General features: G+C 41.1%; 1 protein-coding gene across 2 annotated transcripts in view; it reads left to right on the forward strand.

The window, feature by feature from the left end:
* itgb1a (integrin, beta 1a) overlaps nt 1-17,271 on the forward strand; it is a 19,620-nt gene extending 2,349 nt beyond the window's left edge. Inside the window, exons 2-17 of one of the 2 annotated variants that reach the window (XM_081696347.1) lie at nt 6,081-6,147; nt 6,584-6,669; nt 8,504-8,723; nt 8,863-9,033; nt 9,358-9,596; nt 9,913-10,068; nt 10,172-10,267; nt 10,813-10,902; nt 11,652-11,792; nt 12,076-12,278; nt 12,478-12,716; nt 12,826-13,048; nt 13,226-13,452; nt 13,704-13,870; nt 14,877-14,954; nt 15,386-17,271. In XM_081696347.1, the coding sequence (XP_081552473.1) occupies nt 6,081-6,147; nt 6,584-6,669; nt 8,504-8,723; nt 8,863-9,033; nt 9,358-9,596; nt 9,913-10,068; nt 10,172-10,267; nt 10,813-10,902; nt 11,652-11,792; nt 12,076-12,278; nt 12,478-12,716; nt 12,826-13,048; nt 13,226-13,452; nt 13,704-13,870; nt 14,877-14,954 (2,403 nt within the window). In that variant the 3' untranslated portion in view covers nt 15,386-17,271. The remainder of the gene's footprint in view (nt 1-6,080; nt 6,148-6,583; nt 6,670-8,503; nt 8,724-8,862; nt 9,034-9,357; nt 9,597-9,912; nt 10,069-10,171; nt 10,268-10,812; nt 10,903-11,651; nt 11,793-12,075; nt 12,279-12,477; nt 12,717-12,825; nt 13,049-13,225; nt 13,453-13,703; nt 13,871-14,876; nt 14,955-15,385) is intronic. The other variant, XM_027005916.3, reaches the window with a different exon arrangement.
* The last annotated feature ends 308 nt before the right edge of the window (nt 17,272-17,579 follow it).

The following is a 17,579-nucleotide window of genomic DNA, read 5'->3' on the forward strand; positions in this document are numbered from 1 at the left end:
AATGGTACATTATTGAACAAACTGTACCAACTAATCTGGACCCTAACAAAGCATCTTCCAGCATTTCTGTGTATTTGGGTTGTTTTGTTGTGTCTACTCACTTGAGGATATAGAGGATCTTCTGATGGTATGCTGTTGTAAATCATGTTCTATACAATTACTGAAAATGAGTCCAAATTATTTTATGCCCCTTCGTTCATTCAGTGTAACTGAGGTTTTGTGTAATATATATATATATATATATATATATATATATATATATATATATATATATATATATATATATATATATATATATATATATATATATATAAATAAAACAAACGAATGATTGTTTTGTTGGTCAGAGACATGTTCAGGAAAAAAGCAGAAATTCTGTATGACTTGTCAACACTTTTGGCAGATGTTGAGTAAATGTCTTCCTTTTTTATTGCTTCTGTATTTTCTTGTTCCCAGGAAACTGTAGCATCAGACATGTTTAATCTTAGGTTCAATCAAATGGTTACATGTCTGTTCATCTATGGGAAAGGACGTGTGGGTCAAAAAGTGGGCTATGTTCTTTTGGGCCAGAAAGATGTTGCATGCTAAGTTAACTTGAAATGAGTTTGTAATAACTTGAATGTTCTGAGTGCAGTGTGGTCTAATTTCTATCATTTCACACGATACTCTCAGACAAATGTTATGCGTGAAATGGCTTCTTGGCAGCTGTGGACAGTACTTTTTGTTGTATAATAATGGTCTGTGTTAGCACTGATGAGCTATAAAACATGGTAGTCACCACATAGCATTTCCATGTGCTGCAGACATGCTAACTGCAATAACTTGGAGTAAATTCTGCTGTCTAACAAAGACATAAAATTCATCTGGGTCCTCTGGCCCAACATGAGGCGTGTGAGAGGCCTTACAATGGTGGATGGTTTTGTGCGTTATGCATATGCAAAGTTGGATGAAAGGTGTTTTTAATCGGCCCAAAATGTCCACCGGCAAGAGTTCTGAGCCTGTTTGCCATGAAACACCTACAAATACCAAATATCAAATGTCAAATGCCATACATGTAAATACAAACTGGGGGATTGCTATTTGTTTAATTGGGGTTTCTCATTGATTCATAATAGACTTATTCATTTTTTTGTTACCTTTACATATCAAGTTAAATTAATCCATATTAAAATAAATTCAAAATCTAATATGCAATAATTGATTATTATGCAAGAGGACATACAGAAAAACCTGAATTCAGAAAGAAAATACAGTATACAAAAGAATACCCAGTACATTTTCATGATGCACAGTGAGCTTTTTCAAAAAAAGGTACCTGGTAGCACTTTTTTGTTGCATTGGCTGTGTACACTTTGAATTTCAAATAGCTTAGGATCAAAGTTTAGACTGTCATCTTTAATTTGAAAGCATTCCTACCCATTTCAGTTTGAGTTAGAAATTACAGGACAGCGGGTCATTTACTGACCTGAGGGCTTGTATTGGCTACTAACCCTCTGCCTTTGTCAGTCATTACAAACCACACTGGATGCTCTTCGGCTGGCCGCTGCTGTACAGCCATAGCTGATATCTTGCTTGGTTCACATGTTAAATTTCCTGTTGTAGGGATCTTCTTCCCAGCAGTTTCTCTCCCTGCGTTCTCTCCTCTTTTCAACACCATGAATTGGCTGCTTGCCTAATGACAGGGACACATGGGCGGGTTGCCATGTCTTGTCTTCCTGAATCTTAAATCATGGAAATGGCCTTGCCAGGACTCCGTTAAAGCAGAATCCACACACGAGATGGCGCTGATTTATTCCAGCGCACATTCTGATTTTTTTTTATGGCCACGTGTTTGGAATCAAAGGACCCCTACCCAAAAGGTTACAAGTCGTTTTGTCTTAGAAACAGTCTGGCTGTGTCATTGAGCCCCTCTTGTACTTAGTTTGTTTTAGCTTGGAGAACATGTCTGACTGTGTCTCCTTTGAATTCCCTGCCTCTCTGAGAAGGCTTTTGGCCATTTGCCAGGCTGTGCGCCTCTCAGTAATGGGCTAGCGAAAGAAAGCTCACTCAGCAGTTGCATGATTGGCCAGACCCAAGCCAGCATTCAGCTCCTCCCTTTTCTTTCAGAACCAATTTCTTGACCATTTTGTAATCTATGAAAAAGTGTTTTAGTTTATCACAAGGTGTTAGCAATGAATATTTTTCAACATTTGACCGAAAACAATGCATATTTATTGTTCAATTATTATACAAAAACACACACAAAAGTTTCTCCATAGGTGTTTGACCTTTGTTGTCAGTGAATCAAGGCTAAGCATAGGGTCAAAATGAGAAATTGATTATACTTATTAAAGCTTGTATTAAAATTACCAGATTATTAGCAATTATTATTATAGTTGTACTTAGCAATGCCACCACACTAATAGAGGTAAACATGTAAAAGATGATGGAGGTTCTGCTTTATGGAATGTGGTGCCAAAAGACAGAAATGGTTTAGGTATTGCGGAAAAGCAGGAGCAGCTCTGGGAGATCGCACGGAAGTTCCAGAGATATCGCTTTCCGAGAAAGAAAATCCTTTATGTGGATAGAAAGGTTCTAGCCTAGAACAGTTTAGATTTTCTTTTTCTATTTTTAAAAATTTGATTCACAGCAAGAATATATTGATTTGATAACCACTTACACGACATTGTGTTATGTTTGTCTTAGTTGAGCGTTTGTAAGTGTTCGCACATACTGTCAACAACAGAATTGTTAATGCTAATTTATGCAAATGAATGTAAATCACTTCAATATGCTGATGGTTTTGATACTGGTTTTGAGATGTAGACATTCATCTCAGCTAAAAGACACCTTTTGGCGATCATAGTTGATCAAGAAACAGATCTAAAAAAAGAACAGCACTGAAGGTGAACGTGTGTGTGAGCGGGAGAGAGACAGAGAGGGCAGGGCTATTTTATGGGCAAGTTGTTCCACTTCAACTTGGACCTCATTAGACGCTCCTGGTTAAAGTGGGTATTATCCCATGATTTGTATTTAGATATCTCTTTATGGGAGAGGTGGAACAGGATATTTATGTGTATTCTGATTCCATTTTCCCAGTCTGAGGGAGAAGGAGTGAGCGGGAAATAGCTTTGAAATTTAGCCGGAATTTTCACTGTCGTTCTGTGCAGGGCCTCTCTTTCCTGTTTTTCTTCTTCTCTCCTCAGAAGACCCTTCTCCCAGTCTTGTATAGGACTGGCTTTTCTTAGTCTGAGGTTCTGGCCCCCCTGCGTGATCATTCCACTTGGTTTGTCCAAGTTCATTTCAATGAACTTGGATGTAGGCCTTACACTGCTGAGTTAGATCAATCCATGTGCTCCTTCATCACTTTTCTGATGCATTTTCTTTGTTTAGTGATTTCTAACACAGTTCCACAGTTGTAGGATTATCCACTCCTACAATGTTAATGCTCATTATCCGGTAAAATAATTTTGGCATATAGTGACATTTGTGCTTTATAACTCTTAACTGAGAAGAGAAACATAAAATGGACTCTTTATCATTATTGGTGTAATTTGAATTGATGCTGTACTTTCTCTGGAGATGTATGGGTCATAGGAAAGTTTTTTTTTTAAAAACCTATTACCATTCAATCAGAATGCACTGAGTATAGGTCCTATTACCAGATATGTTTTCATCTTAGTAGACTCTCAGCTAGTCTAAGTGGGTCTTCCTGTGTATCTTGTATCATAGGTCTCCGTGACCTGCTCAGAGGAGAATTTCCATGAGATACCTCTCTCCAGCTGCTTAGCTTCGCTAAATCAGAACCAGCTGGTTTTTTTTTTTTTTTTTCTTTTTTTTTTTGCCTGAAGTTGATGCCTTGCTTGTGCTTTGCATGCATGGTTCACTGTCAGCCCAAGGCCAGGCGATTCTAATTTGAATTATTCTTGATGAATCTGTATTTGCTTGTCCCCAGATATGGTTTCTCAGTCAGGTGAGACATGGAAGAACTTGAGGATTGTGTGTTATCTTATTCCATAGTTTAGTTGTTTTTGTTGTTTGTTTGTTATTTTAATAGCATAGTTTTTCAATTTGCCTTCCTGACCACTTACAAGAACGCTTAAATCACTTGGGTCATTTTCCAATTTTGTGCACTGCCGTATGGACTGCATTTACAGTCAGTGTGTAGCTGATGGTAATAGCATCAGTGTGGTGTCAGAATGTAATGGGAAGTGACCTCACAGAGGATACTGTCACAAGCATGATCTAATCTCGTCTCACTGCCCGACAGCCTGTCTGCCTTCTGTATATAACTGGCAGTAAGCAATATATGAACAAAAGGTGCAACTCGGCACAGATACACATGCATTCAAAGCAACTGATCCATTTTAAAGAGCAGGTTAGATTGTTTGTTTGGTAAATACCAGCAACGTGTTTTGTAAACATAATTATATGGAACGAATGTTTATAAAAGACATTTTCACTGTTCAAATTGCACAGCGCAGTCACTAAACTCCATATCCAGAAAGGTTTTGTATTTTTTTCCATAATTTGTTTAAAATAATTTGCCACAGCAGTTCTCTTCCCAGTGGGAATTTAAAAAGGCCACACTCTGTGGCCGGCGGGTTAAAAACAGTAACTCTCTTGTGCCCGAAGGCCGTGCGCAACAGGGTCGAATTCCTCGGGAGCTGCCTCGCGTCGGCCTATTGGCTGCTAATGTGAACCACATGCTCTGTGATTAGTGAGGGGGCAGGGCCTTCAGACTCACCCCATGCATCCCTCCTGTTCTGCCCCCTGCCAGGCCTCGCTGTGGCTGCCAGCCCAGCTTCATGACTGCGCCTTCAGACACACCATGCAATTCCGAAGTACCGCAAGCCTACCAGCATTTACAGTGTCTTTTTGTCATTATAATGCTGGTCTCTCCTTCCATTGTGCGCCTTGCATTTATAATGGGTGTGTGTCATCATATGAATGAGTTTCAGTTGATCCTATTGACGTGGGCTGCTGATTGAGTCCATGGAACCTGAAATTTGACATGCATCTGTTTGATTACTTAGGTTTGTTTGATTTGTTTAAAAATACATTCTTATTTTTGTATATTTACATTTTTATCTGTTAAATTTTATGTCATTATACAATGTGCAAAAAAGGGGCATATTGACCATTTAATATTTAGTCATCTCCTTTTGGATTAAAAAAAAATGTATTAGCCATTGAAGACAAATGCTGCAGTATTTTGTCCTACACACATTCATGCATGTGTGGCATATGGCATTCCATGTGCTTGTTCCCACTATCACAGAGCTTTGATATGAGGAGCCTAAGAATGATTCCCAGACCTGAGTGGTCATGAAGACCTGTATGCATCAGAAATCAATAATGCTTTACCTGAAAGGAGAGCCATTTGTGTAACATCCAAGTCCTCTGAGAGGTCTGAATTTGAGTGCTGGCATGAGAGGGTAGTAAGGGAGGATATAATGCCAAACACATGCTCTTGTATCAAATGGACCTTTATTATTTAGGGGAGTGGCACATGCTCACATGTCCTCTAAAGCAAGGAAAATGGACCACTGTGATTTGATGCTGCAGGTAAACAAATATACAAACATTCTAAAATGCACAAGTCCTAGCAGAAACTATTTTTGTAGAATCTGTGAAACCCAGAACCCAGAGCATGCATAACTAAATCAGTTCAGCAAAGTTCATTCTTTGCAGTTTTTTTTTGGTAGTAAGACCTCTGTGCTAAAAGAACGTGACTTATTTGTGTCAGAGGCAGGAGCCAGTGGGATGCAGCCTGACACAAGAGATCGCTGGCTGCCATGGCTAGGAATGCCATATAAGAGAGGTCTGCAGTGAAATTAGCCCTCTGGATCCTCTGGCCCAAAGCCTCAGAATAGAAAAGCCTTTTGACCTCGCAAGACTTACAAAGTAGTTCGTCATAAGGCATGCCAAAGCTATTTGTGAACATACAAACTCCTAAGTCATAAATGTATTTTTGTTCAAAAAGTACAATATTGAGAATATTGGTCATGTCCACCATTATTTCACAGACGTAATAAAGATGCTATTTTTCATTTGCTGCTTTCTAAACATTGCTTTTCTTTGCTTTTTGTGTGTTTCAGATGGACCTTAAACTACTTTTCATATCAGCATTGTTAGGAGTTGCGTGCTACAGCAGTGCTCAGCCAGGTAACTTGATTCAAATTTCACTTTCCACTCTTTCCACTTTAAATTGAGGTGAAGCCTAAAAGGAATGTTACTGTTGTACTTTTCTATTGCTGTGCAATCCTATTCCCTTTAGTTGAATCAAAATGGAGTTTAATATTATCATTTATAAACTGTCCCTCAGTGAGAGCAAAACCCTGTTTCAGTGGGATGTAGTCATGTTATTATCCAGAAGTTATAACTTCACCTAGGCTGAACTGGAGCACTACACATAATGGAAAACATGGCAGAGACCATCTCTGGCTTCAATTACTGATGACCACGGAGTTTCAGATCCAGTGACTCATGCGGGAGTGAGAGCCGGTGCTCATTGACGGCTTCTTTTTTTTTTTTCTTTCTTTTTTGGTTCCTCATAATTGGCGTTTCTGAAACTTCTGCCCCTCGCTTTTGTTTTGCACAGAAGGGAACGAGTGCATCAAGGCTAATGCGGAGTCGTGCGGCGACTGCATCCAGGCAGGCGCCAAGTGTGGGTGGTGCACGGATACGGTGAGTGCAGCTTGTGCACGTGCCTCTGTGGTGTTTGTTTTGATTTGAGTTTTCTTTTGCTGCTTAAAAAACAAACATAGGGAGAATTTGATTCATGCTTGATAACCCAGCAGTTTGGCCACTTAAGTCATTTGTAATGTTTGTGTTTTTCACCGCTTGTATGCCATACTATGCTGTCCTGTCTTACACAGAACTGTTCACACAGGCGCATGCTCACACAAATCTCATGTTTTACTTTTAACACCCAGTGCACAATAACAACAAAGGTCAAATGAACAGAGGTCATATGCAGTTAGTAGCAGTTGCCGAAGGAGTTAACGTGGTATTAGAAGGCCCAATGGCAGAAACGCGGCTTGAACCAGGTTGCTCCATTCTTGAAATGTTGGGTGTTGTGGTGGAAGTGAATGTCCCAGCAGCATTTTCCAGTTTTGTGTGGTTTCGATGGGATCAAGAAAGCAGCAGCCTCTCACAGCCTTTTTAGTGTCCAGCTGCACTGTTTGATCCTGAGCAATGGACACATTCATCACAAAGTATCTTCCGTAACTATGGACAACATGGTTTATGATAATGATTATCATAAACCCATAAATGAAACGGCATTAAAATTAGACAAGCAGTCTGTAAGGAAAAGTTCCCTATTTTTCTTACCCTGTCCCTCTGGTCCCACCATTGCCTCGGCTGGTCTGGATATCCTTTCTCAGGACCCCGTAGCGCATTTCAAAATGGCGCAGAGTTAGAGATGCTGAGAAGTGTGCACCTTTTAGTCAGAGATACAAGAGTATATATAATATGTAAATGACATAGCAAGTGCAACATGTTCATATAGAATATTCACAATCCATAATGAGAGAGCCATCACTAGCTCAAGCCATTTTTGATATGGCCTATCACTTATCTAAGAATAGACATGCTAACATGACAGATCTTTTAATACTGCTGGATAGAAAGACTACTGTACAGAAAAAGGAGTCATATTGCAGGAAACTCTAACCATCCCCCTTTTTTTATTCCTTAGGAATAACATTTTAAATTCCCACCACCCAGACTGGGTGGAAAAACCCCTCCTTCATGCCAATTAGAGAGAAAAAAAAAACCCCAGCCTGTTCCCCAGGTGGAATTCAATTTAGTTATCAGTTGCCAGTTAGTAGTGACCCTTATTTTTCTCTGTGCCATAGTAGCCAGGGCAACTGCTCCCTAGCACGGGGGCCCATGTGGGCACAATGCCAGACACAGAACAGGGGCCGTCCAGAGATGATGGCCATTAGTCAATTAATTTAAACATCAAACTGTTCGTATGCACCAAAAAAGTGTGGGATCAGACGACTTGTTGATGGCAAGAAGAAAGTGCCAATGAGCGACAGCGGAGATCGGTTGTTTAGATCGTAGGTTGTAAACAACCCCCAAAAAGGTCACCTTGTCAGTCGCTTTCTCATCCAGCAGTACCATCTACCTGCAGGAAGGACCAGAGCGATGGCTGGTTCAGTAAAGCCTATATAAGGGAAAGAACAAGTGATATTTAGAGAAAAGGGAAACCAAGAAAAAAAAAGGAACAATCTATTTGTAGCTTCTTTTACGTGACTAGCATGTATCTATTAATACAGCTGTCCTTGTGACAGCAATCACAGTACGTGGTGGTCAGTACAGCACTTCACCTAATTTCCTAGATACTAATGGATGTGTTGCATGGTTCTTTCTGGCCTTTTTTGAGAAACCAGTGGATTACACTCAGCATATCGTGTCACACTTTAGCCTGCGCTTTAGTTCTTCCACACCTGACCACGTCCTGACCATGCCACTGTACACGCATGCGCTGTTTACTGCCCCCTCCTTGCAGGACTTCCTGAAACAGGGCGAACCCACCTCAGCCCGCTGCGATGAGCTCGACTCTCTGAAGAAAAGAGGCTGCATGGCCACCAAGATCGAGAACCCTCGAGGGAGCCAGCGGATCCTCCGAAACAAGCCCGTCACCAACCGCAAGAAAGGGGGCGAGAAGCTGAAGCCGGAGGACATCACCCAGATCCAGCCCCAGAAACTCGCCCTCAGCCTGCGATCTGGTACGGCTGACCGGAGGCTACAGGCCAGACTTGCTGCTGCGGTCGAGGCTCATACAGCGCAGCCCTAGAACTTGCGGTGCAAGTGTTAAAAGTACTGTGCATGTTCATAGTGAATAAGATTGCGTTTTCCTTCCTGTAGGGGAAGCCCAGACAATTAATCTGAAGTTCAAAAGGGCGGAGGATTATCCCATAGACCTGTATTATCTTATGGACCTGTCCTACTCCATGAAGGATGACTTGGAAAATGTCAAAAACCTGGGCACAAGCCTGATGCTGGAGATGTCCAAGATCACATCTGACTTTCGAATTGGTGTGTGGTGGTGGTTTTTTTTTGTTTTTTTTTGTTTTGTTTTGTTTTGTTTTAAAAAAATGTTTAAATTTGATATATATCCTAAGAGTCATTGACTACTATGATGATAAAAGAAAAACATTTAACACACTGTTTTTGTTTAAAATTCCTGTAAAGAAATTAGGAACAGAAAAAATATTATTCTTATATTCTGGTCTTTGATGCTACACTGTGTATAAATAAAAACCAAAGTAAGATTTTTCCCAAATAATACATTTGGCCACATATGTGCATATCGAGGGTTATAATCTCTAAAGCTCCAGAAACCTATGACCCATCTGTCAGGTTTCGGCTCGTTCGTGGAGAAGACGGTGATGCCGTACATCAGCACCACACCTGCCAAGCTGCTAAATCCCTGCACGGGGGACCAGAACTGCACCAGCCCGTTCAGCTACAAGAACGTGCTGAAGCTCACCAGCAACGGGAAGCAGTTCAACACTCTGGTTGGCCAGCAGCAGATCTCTGGCAACCTGGACTCCCCAGAGGGAGGCTTCGATGCCATCATGCAGGTTGCCGTCTGTGGGGTGAGTGAGGAGTACTTAGGCCTGAATGGTTATTTTTTTAAATTCATTTATTTTTTTATTCATATTTTTATTAATTCAGTTATTGTTTTCATTCATTACCTGAAGGTATTGTTAAATACATTTAAGTACATTGGTTGAATGGAAAGGGAAATGTATTATTTAAAAGTGTCAGAGAGAGCTGTTAAAAATAATGTGGTGGTTTTTTTCATAGAAGGGCTGTTACTTTCTCTTTTAGAATATGTTGAGTATAAGGGTTGTGTAGCTGCGCTCTTTGGCTGTGCGCCTTTCTCATTTCCTTCTCCACTGCCCCTCACAGGAGCATATTGGCTGGAGAAACGTCACGCGTTTGCTGGTGTTTTCCACAGACGCTGGTTTCCACTTTGCTGGAGATGGAAAACTGGGTGGAATTGTGCTTCCCAACGATGGCAAATGCCACCTAGAGAACAACATGTATACTATGAGTCACCATTATGTGCGTACTGGATGTTGTTACTTCTGTGTTGTAAAAAACCTTTTGCATGCTTATCAAATTTCAGCCGATTGCTTATTCATTTATTGATTTATTTATTTGACAGGACTACCCATCCATAGCCCATTTGGTGCAAAAACTGAGTGACAATAACATCCAAACCATCTTTGCCGTCACAGAGGAATTTCAACCTGTTTATAAAGTAGGTTGCCACAGCGAGAACACTGTGTGCCCGTGCGTTTGTGTGTTTCCACTGGTTCCTAGGTTTAAAATTTCATGTGGATGTTTCTGGAGTTTTCTTTTTCGCCAGATTAAAATCCTTCCCACTGTTTGGTTGGAAGACGGCTGGTTCAGCCTTTTGAAGTCTATAAAAATATCCCCTTGGCCTTAGCCTTCTTTTTCACTGTAATCTATAGATAAGACCAGCCCTTCTGCCTACTGAGCTTCCCATCTCTCTTTGTGGAGCTAAATAAATCTGATAATAATCACCATTATATTCTCACTGAGTCCTCCCCGCAGTGTGCTTTGCCTCTTTGCGAATTTGGATAGCCATAATGCTAAAAATAGCTCCAGGCTTGACTTTCACCACACTCCAGTGTCACCATTTAGCATTCCTGGCTAAATGGGTCTGTTATAAAACAAACTCCCTTTTAGACTGTTCTAGACTTCATTTTTTTATATTTGTCTACATTCCGTGGCATACTCCCAAACACCATTTTTATGGGTTATTTTTCCCATCTTCCACAGGAATTGAAAAACCTCATTCCAAAATCTGCAGTGGGAACTTTGTCAGCAAACTCCAGCAATGTAATCAACCTTATTATTGATGCCTACAATGTGAGTATATCATATAAGTTGAAGTTCTCAACTACTAAATCATACTTTGAAGAGTATTTTAAAATGCTGACTAATGCACCGTCTTTGTCTTTTGCTCCTACACTGAGATTTCAGCCCTGAGTTCAGCACGGGTTGCACAGAGTAAAGAGCTTTGACCCTGTCAGGGTGTTTATGTAGCTTTTAGAGTTCATATGGCTAAGGGTATTTGCTCGATAACAGCCAACATGTTCAGTCCATAAGCCACGGCCCATTAAACAATTTTCAAATGTCCACCCCCAGTTGCATGACTAGGTGGTTGGTGGGGAGAACTAGCAAAAAATAATTCAGATGGGGGGGGGGGGAAAACCAGAATGTCAAATATCTGGTCAAAGCTCACATTTCTAATGACATTTATAGCAAATGCCACATTTCCTTGGATGCTCATGCCAAAAACTCACTTAAAGTTTGATGCAGTGACAGAATCAGGTCTTGGTTTAAATCTCTCTGTCTCTTTCTCTTTGTGTGTCTGTGTGTGTGTGTGTGTGTGTGTGTGTGTGTGTGTGTTTGTCTGTCTGTCTCTGAGTGTCTCTGTCTTGTCTGTCTGTCTGTCTGTCTCTTTGTGTCTCTCTCTTGTCTGTCTCTCTGTCTGTCTCTGAGTGTCTGTCTTGTCTTGTCTGTCTGTCTGTCTGTCTGTCTGTCTGTCTCTTTGTGTCTCTGTCTTGCCTGTCTGTCTGTCTGTCTGTCTGTCTCTTTGTCTCTCTGTGCTTCAGTCTTTGTCCTCAGAGGTTATTCTGGAGAACAGTAAGTTGCCTGAAGGAGTGACCATCGCATACCAATCTCGTTGCAAAAACGGGCTGGTCAGTACTGGAGAGGACGGACGGAAATGCTCCAACATATCCATTGGAGATGAGGTAAGAATCTGGCAAGTATAAAGGCTTATTCAGAGCAGTGATGATCAAACCAGTCCTCGCAAATTCACACTTCTGGCACATCTGCTTTTCTGAGTGTGTGCCAGGAGCTGGATTATTCTCAGTGTAGATTGTGTGTTTGGAATCATTGCTGTCATGAGGAGAAAAATTGAGGAAAAAATTATTCTTTTCATTTGTCACAACGAGTGCATTTATTAACATGTCAACTTAGAACACACAGTCCTAGGTTATTTTAATCGAAATTGCACCCGTTTTGTGACACCAGGTCTCCTTCAGCATAAACGTCACTGCTCAGGGCTGCCCCAAACATAGCAAGTCTGAGAGCATAAAGATCAGACCTCTAGGCTTTACGGAAGAAGTGGAGATCAGACTCGGCTTCATCTGTGACTGCGAGTGTCAGAAGGATGGAATTGTGAGCAAGGACCTCTGCCATTACGGCAACGGCACCTTCGAGTGTGGAGCCTGCAGGTGTGTTTTCACAGATCTGTTTTCAGTTGCTGTCGAATGCTGGCAACATTCACTTCGTCAGTGTGGGGCTTTTTCTTTCTTTTTCGGCTCACTAGAAACGCGCTCGTGCGTCCTACACGGCGTGGCTGCTGTGCGTCGTGCTCCGAGTGAAGGCGCTCTCCTCCTCCTCTCTCCTCCTCCTCCTCTCTCCTTTCCTCAGGTGCAAGAAGGGTCGCGTCGGCCGCGACTGCGAGTGCCGCAGAGACGAGGTGTCCAGCGAGGACCTGGACCGCAACTGCCGCAAGGACAACAGCACGGACCTGTGCAGCAACAACGGCGAGTGTGTGTGTGGGAAGTGTGAGTGTAAGAAGAGGGACAACCCCGAGGAGTACTACAGCGGCAAGTACTGCGAGTGCGACAACTTCAACTGCGACCGCTCCAACAACAAGCTATGTGGAGGTACGCTCTGTGGAGCATGGCAGCTGGCTGATATTGGGTTATAGTTAATGGGGATGGAGCCTTATTCCCACTACTCCCACTCTCTCTCTCTCTCTCTCTCTCTCCGCAGGCCATGGGCGCTGCGAATGCAGAGTGTGCGTCTGTGATGCTAACTACACCGGAAGTGCGTGTGACTGCTCTCTGGACACCTCCACATGTCTGGCCTCCAACAACCAGATATGTAACGGCAGAGGCATCTGTGAATGCGGCACCTGCAGATGTACCGACCCCAAGTTCCAGGGACCCACCTGTGAGATCTGCCCCACCTGTCCAGGAGTCTGCACTGAACACAAGTAAGCATGGAGAGCCTTTTGGAGCGGTGCCCAAGGGGTTGTCCTCTGTCAGACATAAATTTCAAAGGATTCTGGGCGTGAAATTGTGAAAGAGGTCTGGGTATGACCCCATTTATGCATTACAACATGCGAGTTAATTGCGATCATATGGGTAACGCATAGCTCGTCTTTTCACAGGGCTTGTGTGCAGTGTCGAGCCTTTGGCACAGGAGAGAAGAAGGACACATGCGAGCGAGACTGTAACTACTTCACCCTAATCAAGGTGAAGGACCGGGATAAGCTGCCGCAGCCTGTGCAGACCTTCCCTCTCATGCACTGCAAGGAGCGAGATGCCAACGACTGCTGGTTCTACTACACCTACGCCGTCAATAACAACACTGAGGTCCATGTCGTGGAGACCTTGGGTAAATCTGGAAAGGTTAATCGATAAGAAACCTTTCAAGAAAGAGAGTGGGAGTTCACAAATCATTTCATTTTTGCTTTATTCATGCCTTTTCCGCCTTTTCCACATTTCTGAGCTTCAGTCAGAATAGTGAAATTGGAAGGTAGTGTTTTCCTTATACACAACATGGAAATCACTAAATTCTAGACATAAATAACATGGCACAGATCTGAGGGTATGACCTCTGGTTCCCCTTAATTCTTTGTTCATCAGAGTGCCCGGCAGGTCCTGACATCATCCCCATTGTGGCGGGAGTGGTGGCAGGAATCGTGCTGATTGGTCTGGCCCTTCTGCTCATCTGGAAACTACTGATGATCATCCATGACCGCCGGGAGTTTGCCAAGTTTGAGAAGGAGAAAATGAACGCCAAATGGGACACGGTGAGGAAACGCCTCTGCTGTCAGGTTTCACTCAAGGTTTATTGGAGTCTTTAGGAGGATTTTTGTAGTCCCTACTATAATAATGCTTGATATTTATACCTAACGGGTTTATTTAGTGTACTACAGTCAATTATTTTAATTACAGAATTAGAATCATTAAGGGCATAAATAAAGAGCATTTATATCTAGTTGCTTTCACCCAGCTAGCTTCTAGCAGAGGGAGACATTTTAGATTGTGAGAGTTTGTTTCTAGGTGTGGTTGTTTTTAGATTGGTCTAGTGAGGCTGGGTGGTGCAGTGCTGCCCTCTGCGGTTCAGAAATGAAAGACTGCAGTGGGCAAGATTAGAAACAAATAGTCTGTTTAAACAATGCAAATCTAAACAGTCACAAAATGATGAAGAAAAAAAACGAAACAACACTTCATCCACAACTTCATGCCTGGGTTATCCTTAAATCCTGAAACAATCATTCCTTCACAACCCAACTTTCTAGTTTTTGAGCATAAATCTTGAATATAAGCACCTCTTTTCGCTGTTGTGTAGGGTTCCCATGCGAGTGACATGGGCAGCAGGAGTAAAGTAAATCTCTCATGACAGTCAAAAGGCCCCAGTGTGCTTTAGTTAATCCACTCTGTCTCTTAGTGACTGTGATTAAAAACATCTTCAAAGGCCCTGCGTAGCTTGTGATAAAGGGTGAGCCAATTACCTTAAGTGCTCTGGGTTCCATCGCACATTAGGCCACATGTGACCTCCTAGGAACCAGTACTGAAGATTTCTTTATCGCTGTATCTTAAATAAAGGAAACGGGCGCAGTCTTGCAAAGAGCAATGTATGCCTATCATACTCAAACATTTTAGCAACTCTCGAGGCACAGAATCTGTTTTTGTCTAATCTTTCCTCCTCACCTCCCATTATCACTGTTCTGGCTTTGCTTTTGTGTTTCATGTCATCATCTCCTCTTTCCTGTTTCATCTTCCCTTCAACTTCTGTGCCCTTTCCCTTCTTAGCAAGAGAATCCAATTTACAGGAGTCCTATTAATAACTTCCAGAATCCAAGCTATGGGCGTAAAACTGCAGTTCTTTAAGTGTGTATTCCTTCCCATCTCCCTCTGCATGGTCTTGTGCCCTGTGTGAGGTTCTCTGTGTGATGCATTCTTTTTGCTCTTATTATTTTTACCACCTTAAAACATAATTGTCATTATTTTTGTTACCTAATACAAACTTGCAGGTTACGTATAGGAGTGTGTGGGATTCCTCAGTGAACTTTCGTCTTTAGGAATTTTCTGGAAATGAAGTTCAAAATTATAAGAATGATCAGATATTAAGTTATTTATATCAGTTATTAAAATGTATGCATTTATCAACTATGTTTCTTTTTGCAGCATGAGCTAATTGGTGTTCTGATTTGCCTGTTTTAACTCAAATTAATGTTAAAACATTTACAATAATATTTGTAAAAATATATATTAATATTTTTCTGTCTGTTTTTCATGTGGCTATTTGATCCTGTTTACAGGGAGAAAACCCGATCTACAAGAGTGCAGTTACAACTGTGGTCAATCCCAAGTATGAAGGCAAATAATGAGTGCCCCCACCACTGTGTACTTAACAGTATTCATAATTTGACTTTTAAATGTTTCACCCATTTTTTTTTTCATATTTTTTTTTTAGAAATGTGCATTTTTTATATCATAGCACTGCATTAGGACACACCACATTTGTGTCTCCTCTTATGTGTCTCATTGTGAAATGTGTACAGTTTGTACAGACTTTTCATTTGCATTTTTCTTGTTCTGAGTACTGTTCATACGCTTCCCTTCTCCTTACGCAGGACAGACATAGATGCTTTGAGTTTTCCCAGTGCTTTGAAGGCATTTCATTCAAAGCTTTGATTCAGTGACACATACCTTTTGAAGATAATCAAACAAGAAAACATTTCCTAAGATAAATGGATAAATGTTATGTAATAACTGAAATTTGGGGCAGAGTCCAGGCGTGAAACTCCTCCCACCTAGCTAACTTCCTAGTCTAAAGCAGGAGTTGCCTTGAACTCTGGCCTAAGTTGTCAGTTTTTCTATAGCTCCACATTCATTCCTTAATCTGTAAGATTAATGGAAGTCATGGTCTGCACCCATACATTAGTAATAAATTGCTTTGGTCATGCTGAACCTCTGTACAGGCAGCTCTGTAAATCCTGATTAGCCATTATGCTGCATTTTACTGTGTCAGAATAAGTGTTCCATCCCGTTAATGGTCTGACACTCCTGACAATCAGGGTACTGTTATTATTTTTTAATATTATCTTAATATTATGCCAGTGAATCCATAGATACATGCTTACCATGTATCAGGCAATTTTACAGACTTTCTTATGATGTTATTTTATCAGATGTTTGTTAATTCTGAACATAGTGATGTTCGGTTCTGTGCCTATTTGTAAATCCTTTAAGGTGGTTTAATTTAAAATGGCACCTTTCTGTACCTTTCTGTATGGTTTATGTTGAGAAATTGATGGATAATAGACTCTGGAATTTCTCCCTGCAGAAAGTCATCTTTCTATAATGGTCAGTATGGAGTATGGTTATTGATGCCTATACAATAAACAATTCATATTTTAGTAGATAAGCTCATAACTGGCCAATTCACTTTGATATAGAGAATGAATATATGCATACCCATTTCCTTCTGATATAGACCCATTTTAGCTGGGCCTCAAGAACCACTTGACTTTTCTTTTGTCTGATTATCACATAATGATAAATTGGCCATCACTGAAACTGAATAGAAAATGGAGTACTACGAGATTGTAACAGCTCACACATCTGAAGTTCAATTCAGAAACCTAGGCATTAAAATGTAAACTCTGCATTTGCGTAAGTAATTGGTTTGAAATCACTGGTATAATTTTTACCAAAAATCATACTTGGACTTGTGGAAGACAACTTCATGGTACATGGTTGTGTGCTTTTATTTTTGTTTTATTTTTTTTGTGGCAAAGTCAGATTTGCAGGTAGAGATGTAGATGTTCAGGTTTAGAATATAAAATTCTTGCGATTGTGTTGTCCAGTTGATTCCACTATTTAATTCCACCTGGTGGCTTGATCTCAAAACTATAAGGTTGGAACAAAATCCTAAGGAAGACATTTACTTTCTGAATCTGTCCACTTCTGTTTAAAGGTATCATTCATTGTATGCAAAATGTAAGATTGAATATCCTGCATTTGTTTTACTGAAGACAAGTAACTGATATTTGAGAGACATCTTGAAAATAACAGTATTACACTATCCAGGATGCGTCAAATGCTAGCTTGAGTCTTTAATTTCAAGTGCCTTTTCAACATGTTCACTATTGCCATGTTGTTTTGAATTTATTTATTAAAATAAAACATTAAATGATTGAAATGCCTTTCTTTCTTTTCATGGAATTTAACTTCTAGCAAGGTCCCTCTTGTCTGCATAAATTGTATAGTGTGATTTAAAGGGCATCAGCACCAGCAGGGCTCCCCTTATTTGGTCTGATCGTCAGTGCAGTGTGCGTATACACCAAGCACTGCCATGGCAGTGACTGCAGCTGACAATCGCCTTGGTAATCCTAGTGCAAGTGGAGTTTAGCCTGCAGCAGTACATCCTGCAGAGGGCAGTAGAGAGGCAAGATCGAAGGGGAGGCCGTCTGGGATTTTCCATGAAGAGAAGGGAGTCTGGATCACGTG

The sequence above is a fragment of the Electrophorus electricus genome, chromosome 14 (genome assembly GCF_041902795.1).
Source record: "Electrophorus electricus isolate QZ-2024a chromosome 14, ASM4190279v1, whole genome shotgun sequence".
Classification (NCBI taxonomy): Eukaryota; Metazoa; Chordata; class Actinopteri; order Gymnotiformes; family Gymnotidae; genus Electrophorus; species Electrophorus electricus.